Source organism: Nannospalax galili, unplaced genomic scaffold (genome assembly GCF_000622305.1).
Source record: "Nannospalax galili isolate Female #2095 unplaced genomic scaffold, S.galili_v1.0 scaffold251, whole genome shotgun sequence".
NCBI lineage: Eukaryota > Metazoa > Chordata > Mammalia > Rodentia > Spalacidae > Nannospalax > Nannospalax galili.
The window spans coordinates 637,353-654,785 of record NW_008329576.1 but is presented as its reverse complement, the minus strand read 5'-3'; the positions used below and the strand labels follow the sequence as shown (position 1 = coordinate 654,785).

Sequence of the window (17,433 nt, the reverse complement as noted above, 5' to 3'; positions counted from 1 at the left end):
ACCCCACCCCGCCCCACCCCCGCCTGTCCAGGTCAGGGGCGGGCTCTGGCACGGCCACGCCCCCACCTCGCATTCACGTGACCTTAGGCTAATCTTGTCCTGGTGACTTCACGCGCGCCACGGGCCCAGTCGTCATGGTTACGCCGCAGCGCCTAGCCCTTCCCCCAGCCCGCTGTGCTCCCCTCTCCCCACCGGGACCCCTCCTGCGGCCACGCACCCGGCCCTACGGCACGTGACGGCCGGGAAGGAGAGGTCGGCGCGGGGAGGGGACGCCGTGGCGGTAACCCCTTCCTCTCCGCTTCTAGTGGGCCTGGCTTGGGCTTGGGGATCCATCGCTGGCGGACCAGGTGGTCCAGCAGGTGGGCCCTGCCCTTCACGCTGGCGGGACCGCTTACTCTCACTCTCCTTGCTCCTGCCCAGCGGCGCCGAGAGTGTCGGTCCGAGAGCCCCATCTGTGGTTCTAGGTGGTCCAGAAGGAAAGCGCAGACTTGAGACCGTGGTGAGGGAGGCCTTGGGTCATTTGGAGGAAATTATCCGCTGTGTTGACCAGGCTGGTCTAAGTTTGACTGATCTGCTTTACAATCGACACCTTCGCTCTCGACGCCGCAAATTTCGTGGGATATGTTGGCGATTCAAAGGCTGAACTCGACTCTGGTTTCGGATTTCTGGATCTCAGTTTTCTCTAGAACATGAAAACCAATAATGCTAGGCGGTTCTGACCATGGAGAGAACAGAGCTGCACAATGCATGCATGCTCCTGGGTGGGTAGAGCAGTGCTTTCATCTCTGCTGGCGCCTCCCTGAGTGCCATGTGCTGTAAGAAGCTGAATGGGAGCCGCGAAAGGGGAACCTCAGGGCTGTGCCCACTCAGAAGAGGCATTAACCTAGACAGGGTTGGAACAGCCCAGAAGACTTCCAGGATGAATCGAGACTTGGAAGGCGAGAGGGGATGAGCAGCGCCTTCTAGGCAGAGCATACCTGAGGGTAAACTTAAGCTGCTTACTAGGTGTGACGCCACCAGCAAGGTTATACTTTTGTGCGGTAGTGTGTAAAATGAGGCAAATAATGCCAACTGTGTTCTTACAGTCTTTGTTTTTACTGGTATATATTAATGGGTTTCATTGTGACATTTTCTTGCATGCAAAGTATTTTGATCATACTCCCTTATAAGCCTTTCCTGCCACCTTACCCTACGTCCCGCTTATCCCCTTCTCAGTGCCCCATCCATTGTCGTGTGTGTGTGTGTGTGTGGAGAGAGAGGGAGAGAGAGAGAGAGAGAGAGAGAGAGAGAGACAGACAGACCCCCACTGAGTTTAATTAGGGCTGCTCACAGCCCAGAGTGAAGGGTTATTTACAGAAGAACGGTCACCTTATCAATGGTTATATCACAAAGAAAATGTCTCTTCCTCCCCGCAGCAACCATTAGCTGCATTTATAGCCTCAGAGAGGGAGGGATGGGGCCTTGTGAGCCCCTCCACTCTTCTTGACAGAATGCTGACATGTTCAATCTTGTGTATTCCTAGTTTTGTTGAGACAAGTCTCACTGTGTAGCCCAGGCCAGCCTGAAACTCATCATGTAACCAATGATAACTTTGAACTTCTGATGCTCTTACCTTCACACCTGAGTGCTGGGGTTACCAATGTGTTGCTGGTATGCGATGTTGAAGATTGAACTCAGAGCCTCTTGCTGTGCACTACCAGCTGAGCTACACTCCCAGCTCCCCTACCACAGTTTTGAGGATTATAATGGACTTATACCAGAGGCTAACAGACTTTTTGCAAACGTTCAAATTGTCTTTGGGCACCCTGGTTCAAAACCTCGATATAGCTTAGTGTCAGGCTAAGCTGTGCAGCCTGGGTCCCAATAGCAGTGAGCACTACGGAGTTGAAGCATACAGGGCTAAAGAGTTTTATGTTCTGAATCCTGCTGAAGCTGGATGGAGAATAAAGACAGAATTTGGAGATGATTTAAGAGGCATTTGTCCCAGGTTAGCTGATGAGGCTTAAACAGTAACAGGACTTGAGAAGAGATAACAGAATGGCAGTGGGTAAGATTTTCAGATGTGCTAGACACAGAATCAACTGAGGTGTTGGTTAAATATGCAGATCCCAAGCCCACCCCAAACCCACTGACAATATTCAAGAGAAAGGCCTTGAAATTGTTAGGAGAGCTACAACTGTCAGTTTCCCAAACTTCTTGTATAACTTTACCACCACCCTCCATCCACACACACTCTGATTCAATGTGTAAAAGAGTCAACCCCAGAAGACTGCTGCGTGGATAAGGACCTACTTAAGGAACCATTAATTATGTTTTCTAGAAAAAATTAAAATCTCTTTATTTTTGTTAGTTTTTTGAGAGTTTCCCTGTAGCCCCAGCTGTCCTGGAACACACTATGTAGACCAGGCTGGCCTCTAACACACAAAGATCCACCTGCCTTTGCCTCCTGAGTGCTGGGATTAAAGGTGTGCGCCACCTTGCCTGGCTCATTAAAGGGATTTTTGTCAGGAATCCTTAAATGTCATAATTTGATAACCAACTAAATGTGGAGATAGAACAGGATGACTTGTCAGTTTCTGAACAAGTCTGGAAAGGTGGGAGTTTGCTGTACCTGAATGACAGCTAGTTCAGCCCTTTGTATAGTTGGAGCACTCAACTAGAATATGTCAGTGGTTACATAGTCATTAAGTGGCAGAAGCAAGTCTAATATTTAGTTTGTTATAGTGCCAGTGAGGGATTGAACCCGGACCTTGTGCCTATTTGTATGCTTTTGGGGTTTCATTTCTTTGGGGGGTGGGGTCTTTTGTAGCCTATACTGGCTTCAAATTCATTATCCTCCTGCCTCGATTTCCTAAGTGCTGGGATGAAAGGTGTGTGCAATGAAGACCAGCTGGACTTGCGGTTTTAATTTCTATTCTTACATTTTTGGACACAGGGTTCTATGTAACCCAAATGGCCTCAGATTCACTACTTACTTAGCCAAGGAAGACCTTGAATTCCTGATCTTCTCCCTTCACTTCCCAAGTGCTGGGATTACAGGCATGTGAACAATGCCATTTTTTGTAGTGTTAGATGGAAACCAGGGCCTTGTACATGCTGGGCAAGCATTAAACCAAACTGAGCCACATCCCCATTCCTTTTTATTTTTTGAAACGGGGTCTATGTAACCCTGGTTGGCCTCAAACTCAGAGATTCACCTGACTCCATTTTCTGAGTGCTGGGATAAAAGGTGAGCACCACCATGCCCAGCCCTAGACTTGTGGTTTTTAGGGACTGCTTTATTTAAATAGCACACAGCTATGAATTGGGACATATTTCTGTTACCTGGAAAGTTAAATCTTGGTGAGCTGGGGGTGGAACAACAGGAAAGGGGAGGAAAAAAAAAAGTCCTTTATCTTTTTGAGACAGGGTCTCCCTGTAGCCCCCAGCTGGCTTGGAACTCACTTTATAGACCAGGCTGGCCTTGAACTCACGGAGATCCGCCTGCCTCTGCCTCCCAAGTGCTGGGACTAAAGATGTGCACCACTATGACTGGCAATGGGGCCTCTTTAACAGTTGGAGAACAGGACTCTGGAGGATGAGGCTGAAGACCACAGCTTCACACAGCCCCACTGCATAGTTCTGCCCTTTTCTTTTGTCAGCTGAGCCGAGGGAATAGCAGAGCTCTGTGGTTACAGTTCTGGACACCTCACGCTCATTTTTTCTTTGGTGTGGCCTGAGTGTGTACCTCTAAGCACTGAGAGGAGCCAGATGTGAGCCCTGAGCTGAGTGTTAGTTCCCAAGGCCTCAGCAGCTAGTGACGAGGTAAGCCTAGGAACATCATCAGAGGTGCCTATAGTATTGTACGTGCTTCAACACAAGAGGTGTCTAGATATGTTGCTACTGTGTGTCTGAGGTTGAGACCCAAGGTAAAGGTGTCTTTGACATCTGTGCACCAAAGAACATCAGCTGAAGGGAATGAGAGCTGCCAGGGTTAGTGCCAGCAACTGTACAAGGAGACGGGAACTAGGTACCACTGCACTTGGGTTTCTTAGCTTTTGATTTTGCTGTGGAGATGAAACCCAGGGAGGCCTTCAGTAGTACAGCAGTCAAATGCAGTACAACTGAAGCAGACCACCACTTTTTGGTGGTGGATTCAATCCAGGCCTTGGGCATGCTGAGCAAGTTCATACTCTACCACTTCTGTACTTGAATTTGCGATTGTCAAAATTTAAAAAAAAAAGTTGTGTCGTGTATGTGTAGAGATCAGTTCTCTTTCCACTGAGGAATCCACTCAGGCTTGCACCCTTTATTCACTGAGCCATCTCACCAGCCCTGACTTTTTTTTAACCAACACCTGGGTGAGGTGTTGCTACTTGTATTTATCTGATAACAAAAGTCAAGTATGTTACCTGTATACTCGAGTGTTACTTGCTAGTATTACTGAGAGGAAGCTTGGGCGTATTGTTTCCCATGAAAAGGTACCTGAGAGTGGTGCTCAAGGGTTGCCTCCAAGGGGCTACAGAGCTCAGCTCGCAACCCAATCTTTGTAGCAAGATTGCAGGCCTGTACCTCTGACAGCCCCTCCCTCTTTCATTCCCACAGGGCCCACCGCTGTTTAGCACACCAGGATTCAGAAGCCATGGCCTGCCTCCATGAGACCCGCACACCCTCTCCTTCCTTTGGGGGCTTTGTGTCTACCCTAAGTGAGGCGTCCATGCGCAAGCTGGACCCAGACACTTCAGACTGCACCCCTGAAAAAGACCTGACACCTACCCAGTGTGTACTTCGAGATGTAGTACCTCTGGGAGGGCAGGGTGGGGGCGGGCCCAGCCCCTCCCCAGGTGGAGAGCCGCCCCCTGAGCCTTTTGCCAACAGTGTCCTACAGCTACATGAGCAGGATGCAGGTGGCCCAGGGGGAGCCACTGGGTCACCTGAAAGTCGGGCATCTAGAGTTCGGGCTGACGAAGTGCGACTGCAGTGCCAGAGTGGCAGCAGCTTCCTTGAAGGTCTCTTTGGCTGCCTACGCCCTGTCTGGACCATGATTGGCAAAGCCTACTCCACAGAACACAAACAGCAGCAGGAAGGTAGGCCAGGTCCCTGTGAGAACCCCTGACCAGACACCTGATCTATTTTCATAACCCCACCGAACCTACTCAGTGACCCATTCCCTGCCCACTAGGACTCTCACCTATCTGATCAGCCTCTCAGCACCCACCCACCCTCTGTATTTTCTGGTGCCGGGATCAGATGCAGAGCACAGTCCATGCTAGACAAGCACTTCACCAGAGCTGAACACCCCTCCTCACTCCCTACCTCTTTAGTATTTCACAGTTGTGCTTCAAAATTGAACCCAGGACTCACATGCTAGCCAGGCACTCTCCAACTGAGCCACATCCCTAGGCCTCCACTCAGCCTCCTCTTAAGCCACCGAATTTATTTCCCTCCCCAGTCTTTTCAGCCTACTGTCAACCTTCCTGCCTCACCACTGAGATATTTCAACCAATCCAGTGCTGGCCTTGAATGTGTCCAAGCCTTAAGTGAAGGTTTTTAAGTGAGCCTATGCAATGTGCCTCCTACCCACAGACCTTTGGGAAGTCCCCTTTGAGGAAATCCTGGACCTGCAGTGGGTAGGCTCAGGGGCCCAGGGTGCTGTTTTCCTGGGACGCTTCCATGGGGAGGAAGTGGCTGTGAAGAAGGTACGAGACCTCAAGGAGACAGATATCAAGCACCTGCGAAAGCTAAAGCACCCCAACATCATCACTTTCAAGTGAGGTCCAAGGCTGGGGATGGGAACACATGCTGAGCCCTGGGGCGCCCCCTCTTGGGCAGTGGATATACCCCTTTCTTCCTCAAAGGAGATCCCCAAATGGCATGGGTGGGAACGTGGGCCACAGGTGGACACTAAGCTGACCAAGGTCTCGATTACTGCTTGGCCTTCAGGGGTGTTTGTACTCAGGCTCCCTGCTACTGCATCCTCATGGAGTTCTGTGCTCAAGGCCAGCTCTACGAGGTACTCAGGGCTGGTCGCCCTGTCACCCCCTCCTTGCTGGTTGACTGGTCCATGGGCATCGCCGGTGGCATGAACTACCTGCACCTACACAAGATCATTCACAGAGACCTCAAGTCCCCCAAGTGAGTAAGCAAGCAAGCTGATGTGCATGTAAGGTGGCCTACCTAAGGGAGTGTGGCCACCTGTTTCTAGGTCTTGCCCCAAGTCCATGTGGCCATCTCAGAAACTTCAAGTGACAGATCTTTGGGAGGACTGTGGCAAGCTTCTTTTAAGTGTCCCAAATGATATATAGAAAGGCAGAATCTCAGCAGTTAGACGGGGTGTGTGGAAAGGTATGGACCCCAGCTGACTACACTCTTTATCAGCATGCTGATCACATACGACGATGTGGTGAAGATCTCAGATTTTGGCACATCCAAGGAGCTGAGTGACAAGAGCACCAAGATGTCCTTTGCAGGGACAGTAGCCTGGATGGCTCCTGAGGTGATCCGCAATGAGCCTGTGTCTGAGAAGGTTGACATCTGGTAAGCACCAGGCTGAGGACTGATGGGCAGTACTTCTAGGACTTGGGTATAAGTGATAGATTTGCAGCAAACAGGACCTCTGGAGGGAACCTCTTTTCCCAAATGGTATCCTCTCTTATCCCCAGGTCCTTTGGGGTGGTGCTATGGGAACTACTGACTGGTGAGATTCCCTACAAAGACGTAGATTCCTCAGCCATCATCTGGGGCGTAGGAAGCAACAGTCTCCATCTGCCTGTGCCCTCCAGCTGCCCAGATGGCTTCAAAATCCTGCTTCGCCAGTGCTGGTAAGGATGGCCTGGCCTAGGAGACTGCACCCGACAAAGTTAAGAAGCAAAGGAGTGTTGAGGGAGAGCCAGCACCTAGACCCAAACATCCAGGCCCAGAACCCTTAGCAGAGAAAACAAGCCAAAGCTCCCCAATGAAATCTCTCCAAGGTGCAGGACCCAGGATGTGTACCAAGTGAGCGACAACTGAGGGCTGAGGGAGAGTGGACTGACTGACCAGTAACTGCAGAAATACATTAGATTCAAAGATGAGAGATGCATCATGGTGTCCTCTGAACCTGTTTCCGCATCCCCAGGTTCCTGTGACATACCTACTAGTACATGGAAGCAGGGAGACGTATCACCATCGAGCAGAACTGGCTCAGCATCAAGTAGACCTTAGAATGCACTGGGCATAAAGTTGAATGGTTCTGTCATTGAGCATTTCTCAGTGTGTTTTCTCTGAAGTTATTTGATTTTGGCAAACCAATTAGAAAATATGGGGACTCTTACATGTTAACGGGCAATATATAATTTCCTAGTGTGGACCATGGACTTACTGTCACAGTATATACTCTAGAATTGATTCCCCAGGACACATTTTGGTAAAAATGCTCTAGTTCCTTACTGGCCCTCCCTGAAATTCCTTCCACCCCCTTCAGGAATAGCAAGCCAAGAAATCGCCCATCATTCCGACAGATCCTGCTACACCTGGATATCGCCTCAGCTGATGTACTCTCTACACCCCAGGAAACTTACTTTAAATCCCAGGTGTGCTGTGGGGAGGAGAAATGACTCCCTGACATTTTTGCACATATGGGAACCTTTGGTGGAAGGGGCCAGGAAAATGGGACTGAATAGCTTAGTTCTCCTAGAAGCCTGTGTCCCACTACCTTTTGCTCACAAGTCACAAGTCACAGTGGTGCAAGCAGCCTCCAGAGCACCCATCTGTGCAGTTAAGGGACATGCCCTCATCTCTCTCCATCTTCAGGCAGAGTGGCGGGAAGAAGTGAAACTGCATTTTGAAAAAATTAAGTCAGAAGGGACCTGTCTGCACCGCCTAGAAGAGGAGCTGGTGATGCGGAGAAGGGAGGAGCTCAGGTATGTATCCATTTAGTAAAGTGGCTTATCTAAAAAAATCTAAACAGCAGGAATTTTACACCATGGAGCCCAGAGAACGGGGTCCATTATGGCACCAGGTAAAACCAGTTCGTCATGGGGGAACTTCATCTGCTTTCAGACACGCCTTGGACATCAGAGAGCACTATGAAAGGAAGCTGGAGAGAGCCAACAACCTGTACATGGAATTGAACGCCCTCATGTTGCAGCTGGAACTCAAGGAGCGGGAGCTGCTCAGGTAACCCTACCAACTCTTACACACATCCCTCTCTTCATGGAGCTGCTTGACTCAAGAGACCCTACTGTTCCCTTCTTGGTCATATGCCCAACTGAGAAGGTGCCTGGATCTTTAGGCGGGAACAGGCTTTAGAACGGAGGTGTCCAGGCCTACTTAAGTCACATCCTTCTCGTGGCCTCCTGCATGGGAACACAATGGAGAAGCTCATTAAGAAGAGGAATGTGCCACAGAAGCTGTCACCCCATAGCAAAAGGTGGGGCTTAAAGGAGGATGTGGTTTGAGGGTGGTAGGAGGGGTACAGGCAGTGTAAGATATTAAACACTTAAATTTAATCCCAACCTTGTACTTTTCCCTCCTCTACTAGGCCAGACATTCTCAAAACAGAATCTTTGCTACCCAAACTCGATGCAGCCCTAAGTGGGGTAGGGCTTCCTGGGTGTCCTAAGGGCCCCCCCTCACCAGGAAGAAGTCGACGTGGCAAGACCCGGCACCGCAAAGCCAGTGCCAAGGGCAGCTGTGGAGACCTGCCTGGGCTTCGTGCATGTCCTGTGCCACCCCATGAACCTGGACTAGGAAGCCCAGGGGGCCTAGGAATGGGACCTTTAGCTTGGGAGGCCTGTCCTCCTGCTCTCCGTGGGCTACACCATGACCTTCTGCTCCGAAAGATGTCCTCTTCATCCCCTGACCTGCTGTCAGCAGCACTGGGAGCCCGGGGCCGAGGGGCCACAGGTGGAGCTGGGGATCCTGGCTCCCCACCTCCACCCCGGGGTGATACCCCTCCAAGTGAGGGCTCTGCTCCTGGCTCCACCAGCCCAGATTCACCTGGGGGAGCCAAAGGGGAGCCTCCTCCACCAGTAGGACCTGGTGAAGGTGTGGGGCTGCTGGGAACTGGAAGGGAAGGGACAGCAGGCCGGGGAGGAAGCCGGGCTGGGTCCCAGCACTTGACCCCAGCTGCACTGCTGTACAGGGCTGCTGTAACTCGCAGTCAGGTAAAGTATGGAGAAGTTCCTGTATATGCCCTTTCCTCCACTTCCCTAGTCGTCCAAGTGTCCCACATTACACTCAAACCACTTCCAACACTGTGTACCTTTCCAATGACCCGTTCCCATTTCTGAACAGTCTTCCCCATTTCCACTATAGAAACGTGGTGTCTCATCTGAAGAGGAAGAAGGAGAAGTGGATAGTGAGGTGGAGCTGACACCAAGCCAGAGGTGAGTGGAGAACAGAGTATAATGGCATCCTTTGCTTTGGAGACTGAGAAGGACCAGATAAGCTGTAACTATGTCCCAAAATTTAGGTGGCCTCAGGGCCTGAACATGCGTCAGTCACTATCAACCTTCAGTTCAGAGAACCCATCAGATGTGGAGGAAGGTACAGCTAGTGAGCCTTCCCCCAGCGGCACACCAGAGGTTGGCAGCACCAACACTGATGAGCGGCCAGATGACCGGTCTGATGACATGTGCTCCCAGGGCTCAGAAATCCCACTGGACCCACCTGCTTCAGAGGTGGTCCCTAACCCTGAACCCAGATCCTTGTCCAACCCACACCAGGACCTACTCAGAGGTGAGCAGGTAAGCAAGAGAAACCCAGATAGTGAACATGAACTGGGTACAGGCACCCACTCAATTCAAAGCTTTTGGAAAGACAGTTGCACATGCTAGCACTCACATTTATAAGCCTGTTTCCTCCATTCTAATGAAGTAAATACCCATGAGGCCTACAGTCCACAGTGTCTAGTGTGGTACGTAACACTTAGCTGGCCACAAACTACAGCCAGAGAAATATCGTTAAAGGAGTCTGGTCCCTTAGAGCACAACCTGAACAAACCTCTAGGCAGTAAAACAAAAGGCATCTCTGTTAAAACATCCCAGTGAGGGGCCCTGAAGGACTCAGCAATGCCAAGAGATGCTGAGCTATATACATCATTGCATTTCTACTCTTCCTCATAGGGCCCCAATCCTGAGGACTCAGACTGTGACAGCACTGAATTGGACAACTCCAACAGCGTTGATGCCTTGCGGCCCCCAGCCTCCCTTCCTCCATGAAAGACACTCTTATTCCTTGTACATAGATAAATATTTATATAAATAATATATATACGCGCCACATAATCAACAGAGTTAGATGGGGCTTTCTTAGCCTTAAGTCAGGCTTGTGAGAGAATGACACCCCCCACACACACCTAGTCCCTGATAAGCTCTAGGGACTTTGGCAGCTGTGGAAACAATGACTCCCAAGTACTGCCCTAGAGCTATGAGGAAAGGGAAACTGGTCCCTTCTTGCTTCACCCCATTCCTTATGTTCAGCAAGCAACTAGGCAATAGAAAAGCCAGGCTTGTCTACACTGTCCACCCCTGCAACATGAGAGCAGGAGAGGAACCACTTAGACTGCACTTTTGTTTTCCATTTACTGTTTACACATTTTGCACTTGGGAGGATGGAAACTATGGCTGGGTCCTCCCCTCTGAGGGTTCTCAGGTGGCAATGTAACCCATTTCTTTGTCCTTCCATTTTTTGTGCCCAAGGCCCAGAGGGCCCAAAGGCAGGTTAGAACACGATAGCATGTGATGGCTCAAGCTGAAGAACTGGGGTGCTGTTAAGTCCCTGCTTTTATCCTGGTGCCTGATTGGGGTGGGGACTGTCATTGTAACCCCTGTGAACAATCCTGAAATATAACCACTCCATGAGGCCCAGCTGTTGAGGGTTTTCTTGGTGAGGTGAACAAGTGGGGTAGCATAAGTGGTTTAAGTAGGATCCTTGGAGGACTTTGGACACCTTTTCTCACTAAACATGTCAAACCCCAACTTTCTAAAATAAATGGCAGCAGGTACTTTTCTAAACAATTTCAGGTAGATCTCAATGTACTCAGGACCAGAAATTAACAGTTACTAGGAACATGCAGCTACTTTCCTGTTTGAAGTATGCAAGCTTCAATAAGGGGACACATTCCCACGAAACTTAAATATCCAAGATACATGTCCAACCATTTCTATGGGTACACATCTGTCTGCCCTGGCTCCATTGAAGGGTATGCAGCTCTAAAGTCCTTCTATAGAAGTATCATCATCAATCTTCAGAAACAAGTTTTATATAAGGGTGAACCAGAGAGGGTCATGGGGAAAAAAAAAGATCAGGGGCACATAAAAAACATGGAGTGGTAAATATCTTAATTGGAATAAAGTCTTCTATTCAAACCCAGTCAGGGTCCTGTGAGGGTTAAAAGTATAAAAATAACATCCAGACAACAGGAATAAAACCCACATAAATCACTGTGGCATCCAGTTTCTATTCACAAAGAAAAAGCTCCAGTCCATCTTTTAATTTTTTTGAAAAATTCCTGACATTACAGAACTAAACTGAAATGTATTAATATTCCACTCTTACATTTCCATGACAAACAAAAATTCATGAGCCCAAAAAAAATAAATAAAAACAAAAAAAACAAAAACAAAACATAAAAAAAAAACCTGGAAAAAAGGGAGAAGCTTATAAAACTAAATATGGATCTCAGCATAACAGCTGAACAGAGAAAGGAATTAAAACGCTTTAATTAAAAAATCACGAGTGGATGATAAAGTGTCTAGAAACTGAAAATTTACAAACTATTTAAAACCTGGAATCGCTGACTGTTCAGAAACTACACAGATGGATCATGGGTGGTGGTGAACAGCAGAAAGGGATTATGGGTGAATCTGTACTGTTCTAGCTGCTCCCCATTCCACCCGTCTCGGAGGAAAGCCTGTAAAACAGAAACAAGAACAAGTTAGTGTACCCAGTGTCCACACGTCTCACATTTAGACCAGGTCTGGCTGGAGAAATGTGCATACAATCAGCAGTTCATTATCAAGTAAGGTATATCCATCCAGACTTTTGGGGGAGGGTGGCAGGGAGACAGATATGGTCTCCCTAGTCCCACCCTACTCACTATGCAGACCAGACTGGCCTCAATCTCAGAGACTGATCTGCCTCTCTGCCTCCCAAGGGCTGGGATTAAAGGCACAATTAATTCAGAAGATAGTGTCTCTCAAGCTGTTCTTTTGGAACCTTAAAGAGTTTCTGAAGACATGCCACTGCTAAAGCCTCTTCATGGAGGGATACCCCTCTTTCCTCCCTCCAAATACAACTTCAACAGTATAGGAAAGAACATTAGCCTCATTAAATTAATGCTATCACAAGTTTTATACTAGAACAGTCTTGGGTTGCTCCATCATGGGAGGAGGTTATATAATTATAAATGCTAGAGGGACATTATAAGGAAGAGTTAAGTATAATAACTACAGTAAAGTCCTTTTTTGAAGCTTAACATTTCAGGACAAACATTAACAGAAAAATGAAACTACTCCTTAGCTTACTCTTGAAAATCAAAAATTTGTGGCCTTACTGAGCCAAGTCTTCCTTCCAAATATACCTGGGAATTAAATGACTTTGAGGTAACAGTATTCAGGCACTGACACTAGGTAGGCAGCAGAAAGACATCAAGCTATCTGATGATATTAACTATCTGTGGTGTCTGGTCAATATCATGGCCATGAGCTCACTACCTGTATCCCAAAACAATACAATAAGGAATTTTAAAAATAACAAAATAAGGTCCAGGAAATCAAAGAATCCTTCGGTTAGAAATTGTATGTCCTTTAAAGTCAGAAATTACTTGTTTTACTGTCCTGATGTGCCTGAACACTAAACATGTGAGATCTCCAAAGCTAAGCAGTCAGGTAGGTGTAGCTAGTACTCTCATGGGTGACATTCAGCATGAAAGGGAGTATTTCATTCTCCGCAAAAATATAAAGGCTGAAGAGATCAATCAGATGGTAAAGTACATGTAGCTCAAATAATGTGGACCTTAATTTAGCATCCATCACTAGCATCCATGATGGGGCGAGAACACCTGTAATCCCGTGGTTGGGAAGGTAGCGACATGAGGTACATACCTAAGGCTTACTAGCCAGCCAGTTTAGCCAAATCTGAACACCCGTGAAAGACCCGGTCTCAATAAATAGACTGTGTACAGTGGTGTATACCTTTAATCCCAGAATTGAGAGGCAGAGGAACAGAGAGTTCCAGTTCAACCAGGGCTATATAGTAGACCCTGTCTCAATAAACAAACAAGGTGAAGACTGATTGAGGAAGACAGCCAACATCAATCTCTGGCCTTCACACACACAGGCAGATCATGAGCTGGGAAGATGTAAGTACTTGCTATGCAAGCATGAAAACCTAAATTCCCAAAACTCATGTAAAAACAGATGCAGTAGTTCATCTCTATTCCAGCAAACCTACAGCCAGATGGGAGGCAGAGAAAGGAGAATCCCTAAAAGCTGGAAAGCTAGCTAACAGTGAACAAAAAGACTGTCTCAATTAAGGTGGAAGGCAAGAACCATACTTGAGTTGTTCAATGACCTCCACATGTGCATACCTGCATGTGTATGCTTGCACACATACACATACACATTAAAGGAGTAAATTCTTGCCAATCTCAAAATACAATGATCTCGGGCAAGGTAAACAATAAGCTTTGAATAAAATGGTTCCAACAAATTCCTTGACTACCACTTAGATATTAAAAAAAAGAAAAAGAAAAAACAATGTTCTATGTCCATATAAACAGCTCAAGAACTGCCTAGAACTCACTATCAAACCTAAGCAGGGATTTCAGGGGTAAGCAGAGAGAAAGGACAACTCAACCAGAAATACATTAGGGACTCTCGAGATCGAACACTGGAGAGTGCCAAGCTTCAAAAAAAAAAATTAGTACCAAGTACTTTTGAAGATAGTTATGGTAGTCAGTACTACCCGTGAACATATGGATTCCTAACAATTTTTTGGGGCATACTCATTAGGCTAAGAGCCCTCCAATATACTTAATAAACCAAAAGACCAATCCCCTGTGGAGATGGTATTGGCATGTTAAGTTTTAACTACACAAAGCTGGACCACACACAGGAGGGCCACTAATTTCCACAAGAATAGTTTGTCCTTCTAAAATCCTCAGTGCAGGCTTGGAGTATGTGAACAGAAAAATCTTGAACAGAGGAACCACAGTAACACCAGGGACAAATATATTGCATACTTATGAGCAGTTATATGTCTTTCTGTTGTTTAATAATGTCACTGGAAAATGCTGGGAAAATGTCATCAAAATAAAAACCTACCTAGAATTATTTTCTCTACCGCCCTGGGAAGAACCTAGCAATGTGTATCTTGGTTGAATGTAAGAGAATCAAGTGGCTTTCACCATTACACTTAAAATATCTCGCCCCGCCCCCAGTGCTGGAGAACAAACCCCGGGTCTTGTGAATACTAGGCAAATGCTCTACCACTGCCTAAACAGTGCCCTGCCCCCCCCCACATGACTGCTATTCTTTTATGGAAAAATACCTATGGCTCATCTTGATAAGAAAATGAACAAGTGGCTAAAGTGTACCTCAGTGGTACAGTGCACTGTGCAAGACCCTGGGATCAAGCCAGCACCATAATGAAAGAGTGAATAAACATCAGGAGTTAAGTACACTGTGTAAAGCACGGATAAGTCCTGGCTAGTCACTTGTATGATCAAGTTTAAATTATCTTGGGGCTTCTTATTTCTGTTACAGATTGATCTTTAAACTTCATTCAAATCTAAGTATAATCCTCCACTCTCTGATGGCCTTATTGGTAGGAGAGAGAAGGGTGGGTAGGAAATAGGAAGGGTAAATAACTTCCCTGACCAATCAGTTGGTTTAGGATGACTACAACACACTTAAGTTCTGAATGTCACAGATAGGTCCTTAAGACCTTCCTAACATCACAGAATAAAGGATAATTAGTGTTCCATCAGAGGAGTCTGCCTAACCTGGACTTACCCAACCTTACCAAACATTCTGGATAAAGAAATAAGTTTTGTATGTATGTCTTTGACATAACCACTCACTAAAGTTTTAACAGCACACACAAGGGCTCCTGTTACCTGCTGTTGACGGCAAAGTAATGAATTTGAACAAACTATTCTTTGCTATGAAGTTTCTTGCCAATTCTGAAGGACCATCAGTATTTAAACTGCCAAAGGCCCTTCCATTTGGGAATAAGCTTCCAATATTGATGTGGGATACAAAAAGACCCAAGTTAGCTGTATTGACTTCCAAGTTGACTAGCCACAGATCATAAATTCCCCACCCCTTTACCAGTCACATCACACAGTGAACTAAGGTTCATACTGTGGCAACTTTTATTATAGCTAGAAACACAGATCTGGCCAAGAAGGCCTTCTAACAGCTTAACCAGTAAATTATTTATAAAAAAAATAAAAATAAAAAGAAAGAGTTAAGGAGAAGCTTTTATTCATTAACACAGAGCCTAACACATTGTTATATTGCAAGGCAGAATAAAGCTACAAAAAAATGTAACAGAATGAAAGAACTGTGGCTCTAGATAAAGATTTCAATCAACAAGTCAGACTCTGAAACAGGCACTGAGCTGTAAAGACCTAACCTAAACAAGGGTTACCATTATCCCCAGCCCCCACCCAGTTATTCCCCCAAAATAGTAAAAAGAAAAATGGTCACAAGCCCACAATAATTTGGTTCTCACCAATGTTAACAAAGAAAAACAAAATGAACCAACATTTGAGGAGGTGCCTCAAGATAAGCACTCAGTAGGGGGAGAATCTCTGTTTCTCGCCTTTCAGTTTGTTAGTTACACATGGCACAGTAGAGGTGGTGGTGGTGGTAGCTGAAGCCCCGGTACCCTTAGCAGCAGACACAACATTTAGAGCCAGGAGAGGGATGGGTTTCATGCCAAGCAGACTGGAGACACAAGGGGCGGTCGGAAGAGGGTTGGGGAGGCTGGAGGGTGCGTCGGAAGTCCCCGCTGTGGCGAGCGAGGGGGTGGTGGTGGAGGAGGAAGAAGAAGAAGAAGGGGTGGAGGGTTGAGAGAGGTTGATGCTGAGGTGATCAGGGATCGTGACGGAGGCTGCCTGGGAGGAGGGTTTAGCGTTTTCTAAACTGTAACAGAGGAAAAAAGGAACAAAAAAAAGGGTGGGTGGAAGGGAAGACCACAATAGGGAAAAGTACAGGACAAAACCGCTTCAGTTATATCAGTAAGTGCCTTTGGCTGCCAATCAGAAGATTTAATGTCAACTTTATGACAAACTCAGCCTGTGTCCCACCCTCTATATATTTATATTCTGCCACCTCTTTCCCCACAATGTTCTTGAAAACTATTTTGGTAAAGAAATGGCTGATAGAGAAACCAAAATATAAAACACAATTTCCAAGTATCTGACACATTGACCCAACCCAGAAATCAGAAAAGAGGTTGGCACAGCTGAAGAGGATCCTAAGGCCTGGTTTTAAAAACAAAATTTCATCTAACCTTGTCAATTTCCTGTTCAAATGGAGAGTCAATCAACAATTATTTGTGAAATGTTGCACATTACATTTTTAAAATTTGGGAGACAGGGTCTTCCTTTATAACTCTGGCTGGCTTAGAACTAGATCCTCTTGCCTCAGCCTCCTCAGCTCTAGAATTTCAGGTATGGATCAACATGGCTGCCTCAAAGAAATTTTTTTATGTAAGTAGACATAGCCTCCAGAGCAAATGAATCAAAGTATCAAAACATCAAAATGGAAGGAGGCAAGGAATCCAAAGTAGGCTGCTGACTGCTAACTTTCAAAGTGTGTAGCATTTTCAAAGAACAATGCTAACAGAAGTATAGATAAGATGTAGTGGAATTTCTCTGGTGGGAGGTTGGTGAAGAGTATAAAAGCTCTTTCTTTTGACTGGTCACACATCACAGACTTTACACAAGTTTAAGAGCTTCAAGTACTAACATTTAAGAAAGCAAAACTAATGCTGCTTCTATTACTAAAGTAGGCTCACAATAATCCTCAGCTCAGAAATCCTTATGCATGCTTAAACCAGAACTTCAGATATTTGTGCTAAGATCAATCTTTCCCACAAAGCCATTTCTTGTTCAAGGGCAAGGAGGCTCCATTTTGTTTACCTTGTTCATGACTAGGTCAATCCATAAAGGAATGGACACAGCAATCAACTCTAGCAAAGACCCTGAATGCTACCATGAAACCTCAATGAGGCACAGCAGAAATGTTTAGATGCCATTAATGAAAATAAGTGTCTTGCCTAGTATTAATAAAGCCAGCTTGATTTCTGTGTTCAAACTGGGCCAAAATAAAAAGATGAAGACCAGCTGTCACATCTTCCTACATCTGTTGATGTAAAGTTTTTAAAGTTCTGATCCAAATCCAGCTGTACAGTCTCACTTAAGATGGTACAACATTCAAATATTCAATAAAAGCAATC

The 17,433-nt window shown here is 46.4% G+C and overlaps 2 protein-coding genes across 26 annotated transcripts in view; one reads left to right on the top strand and one right to left on the bottom strand.

Moving 5' to 3' along the window:
- Map3k12 (mitogen-activated protein kinase kinase kinase 12) overlaps positions 1–11,602 on the top strand; it is a 17,439-nt gene extending 5,837 nt beyond the window's left edge. The window contains exons 2-15 of one of the 5 annotated variants that reach the window (XM_008838776.3): positions 4,585–4,758; positions 4,858–5,066; positions 5,566–5,749; positions 5,923–6,114; positions 6,358–6,516; positions 6,642–6,800; positions 7,442–7,550; positions 7,771–7,880; positions 8,020–8,136; positions 8,252–8,389; positions 8,501–9,125; positions 9,277–9,347; positions 9,434–9,707; positions 10,086–11,602. In XM_008838776.3, the coding sequence (XP_008836998.1) occupies positions 4,622–4,758; positions 4,858–5,066; positions 5,566–5,749; positions 5,923–6,114; positions 6,358–6,516; positions 6,642–6,800; positions 7,442–7,550; positions 7,771–7,880; positions 8,020–8,136; positions 8,252–8,389; positions 8,501–9,125; positions 9,277–9,347; positions 9,434–9,707; positions 10,086–10,181 (2,580 nt within the window). In that variant the 5' untranslated portion in view covers positions 4,585–4,621 and the 3' untranslated portion in view covers positions 10,182–11,602. Of the gene's footprint in view, positions 1–118; positions 984–4,584; positions 5,067–5,565; positions 5,750–5,922; positions 6,115–6,357; positions 6,517–6,641; positions 6,801–7,441; positions 7,551–7,770; positions 7,881–8,019; positions 8,137–8,251; positions 8,390–8,500; positions 9,126–9,276; positions 9,348–9,433; positions 9,708–10,085 lie in introns of those variants that run through there. The other 4 variants (XM_008838761.3, XM_008838768.3, XM_008838751.3 and 1 more) reach the window with 4 other exon arrangements.
- Positions 11,403–17,433, bottom strand: part of Pcbp2 (poly(rC) binding protein 2) — a 26,098-nt gene continuing 20,067 nt past the window's right edge. For 10 of the 21 annotated variants that reach the window (XM_008838694.3, XM_017799589.2, XM_008838711.3 and 7 more), the window contains one exon: positions 11,403–11,875. In XM_008838694.3, the coding sequence (XP_008836916.1) occupies positions 11,839–11,875 (37 nt within the window). In that variant the 3' untranslated portion in view covers positions 11,403–11,838. Of the gene's footprint in view, positions 11,876–12,439; positions 16,116–17,433 lie in introns of those variants that run through there. The other 11 variants (XM_008838645.3, XM_017799578.2, XM_008838673.3 and 8 more) reach the window with 2 other exon arrangements.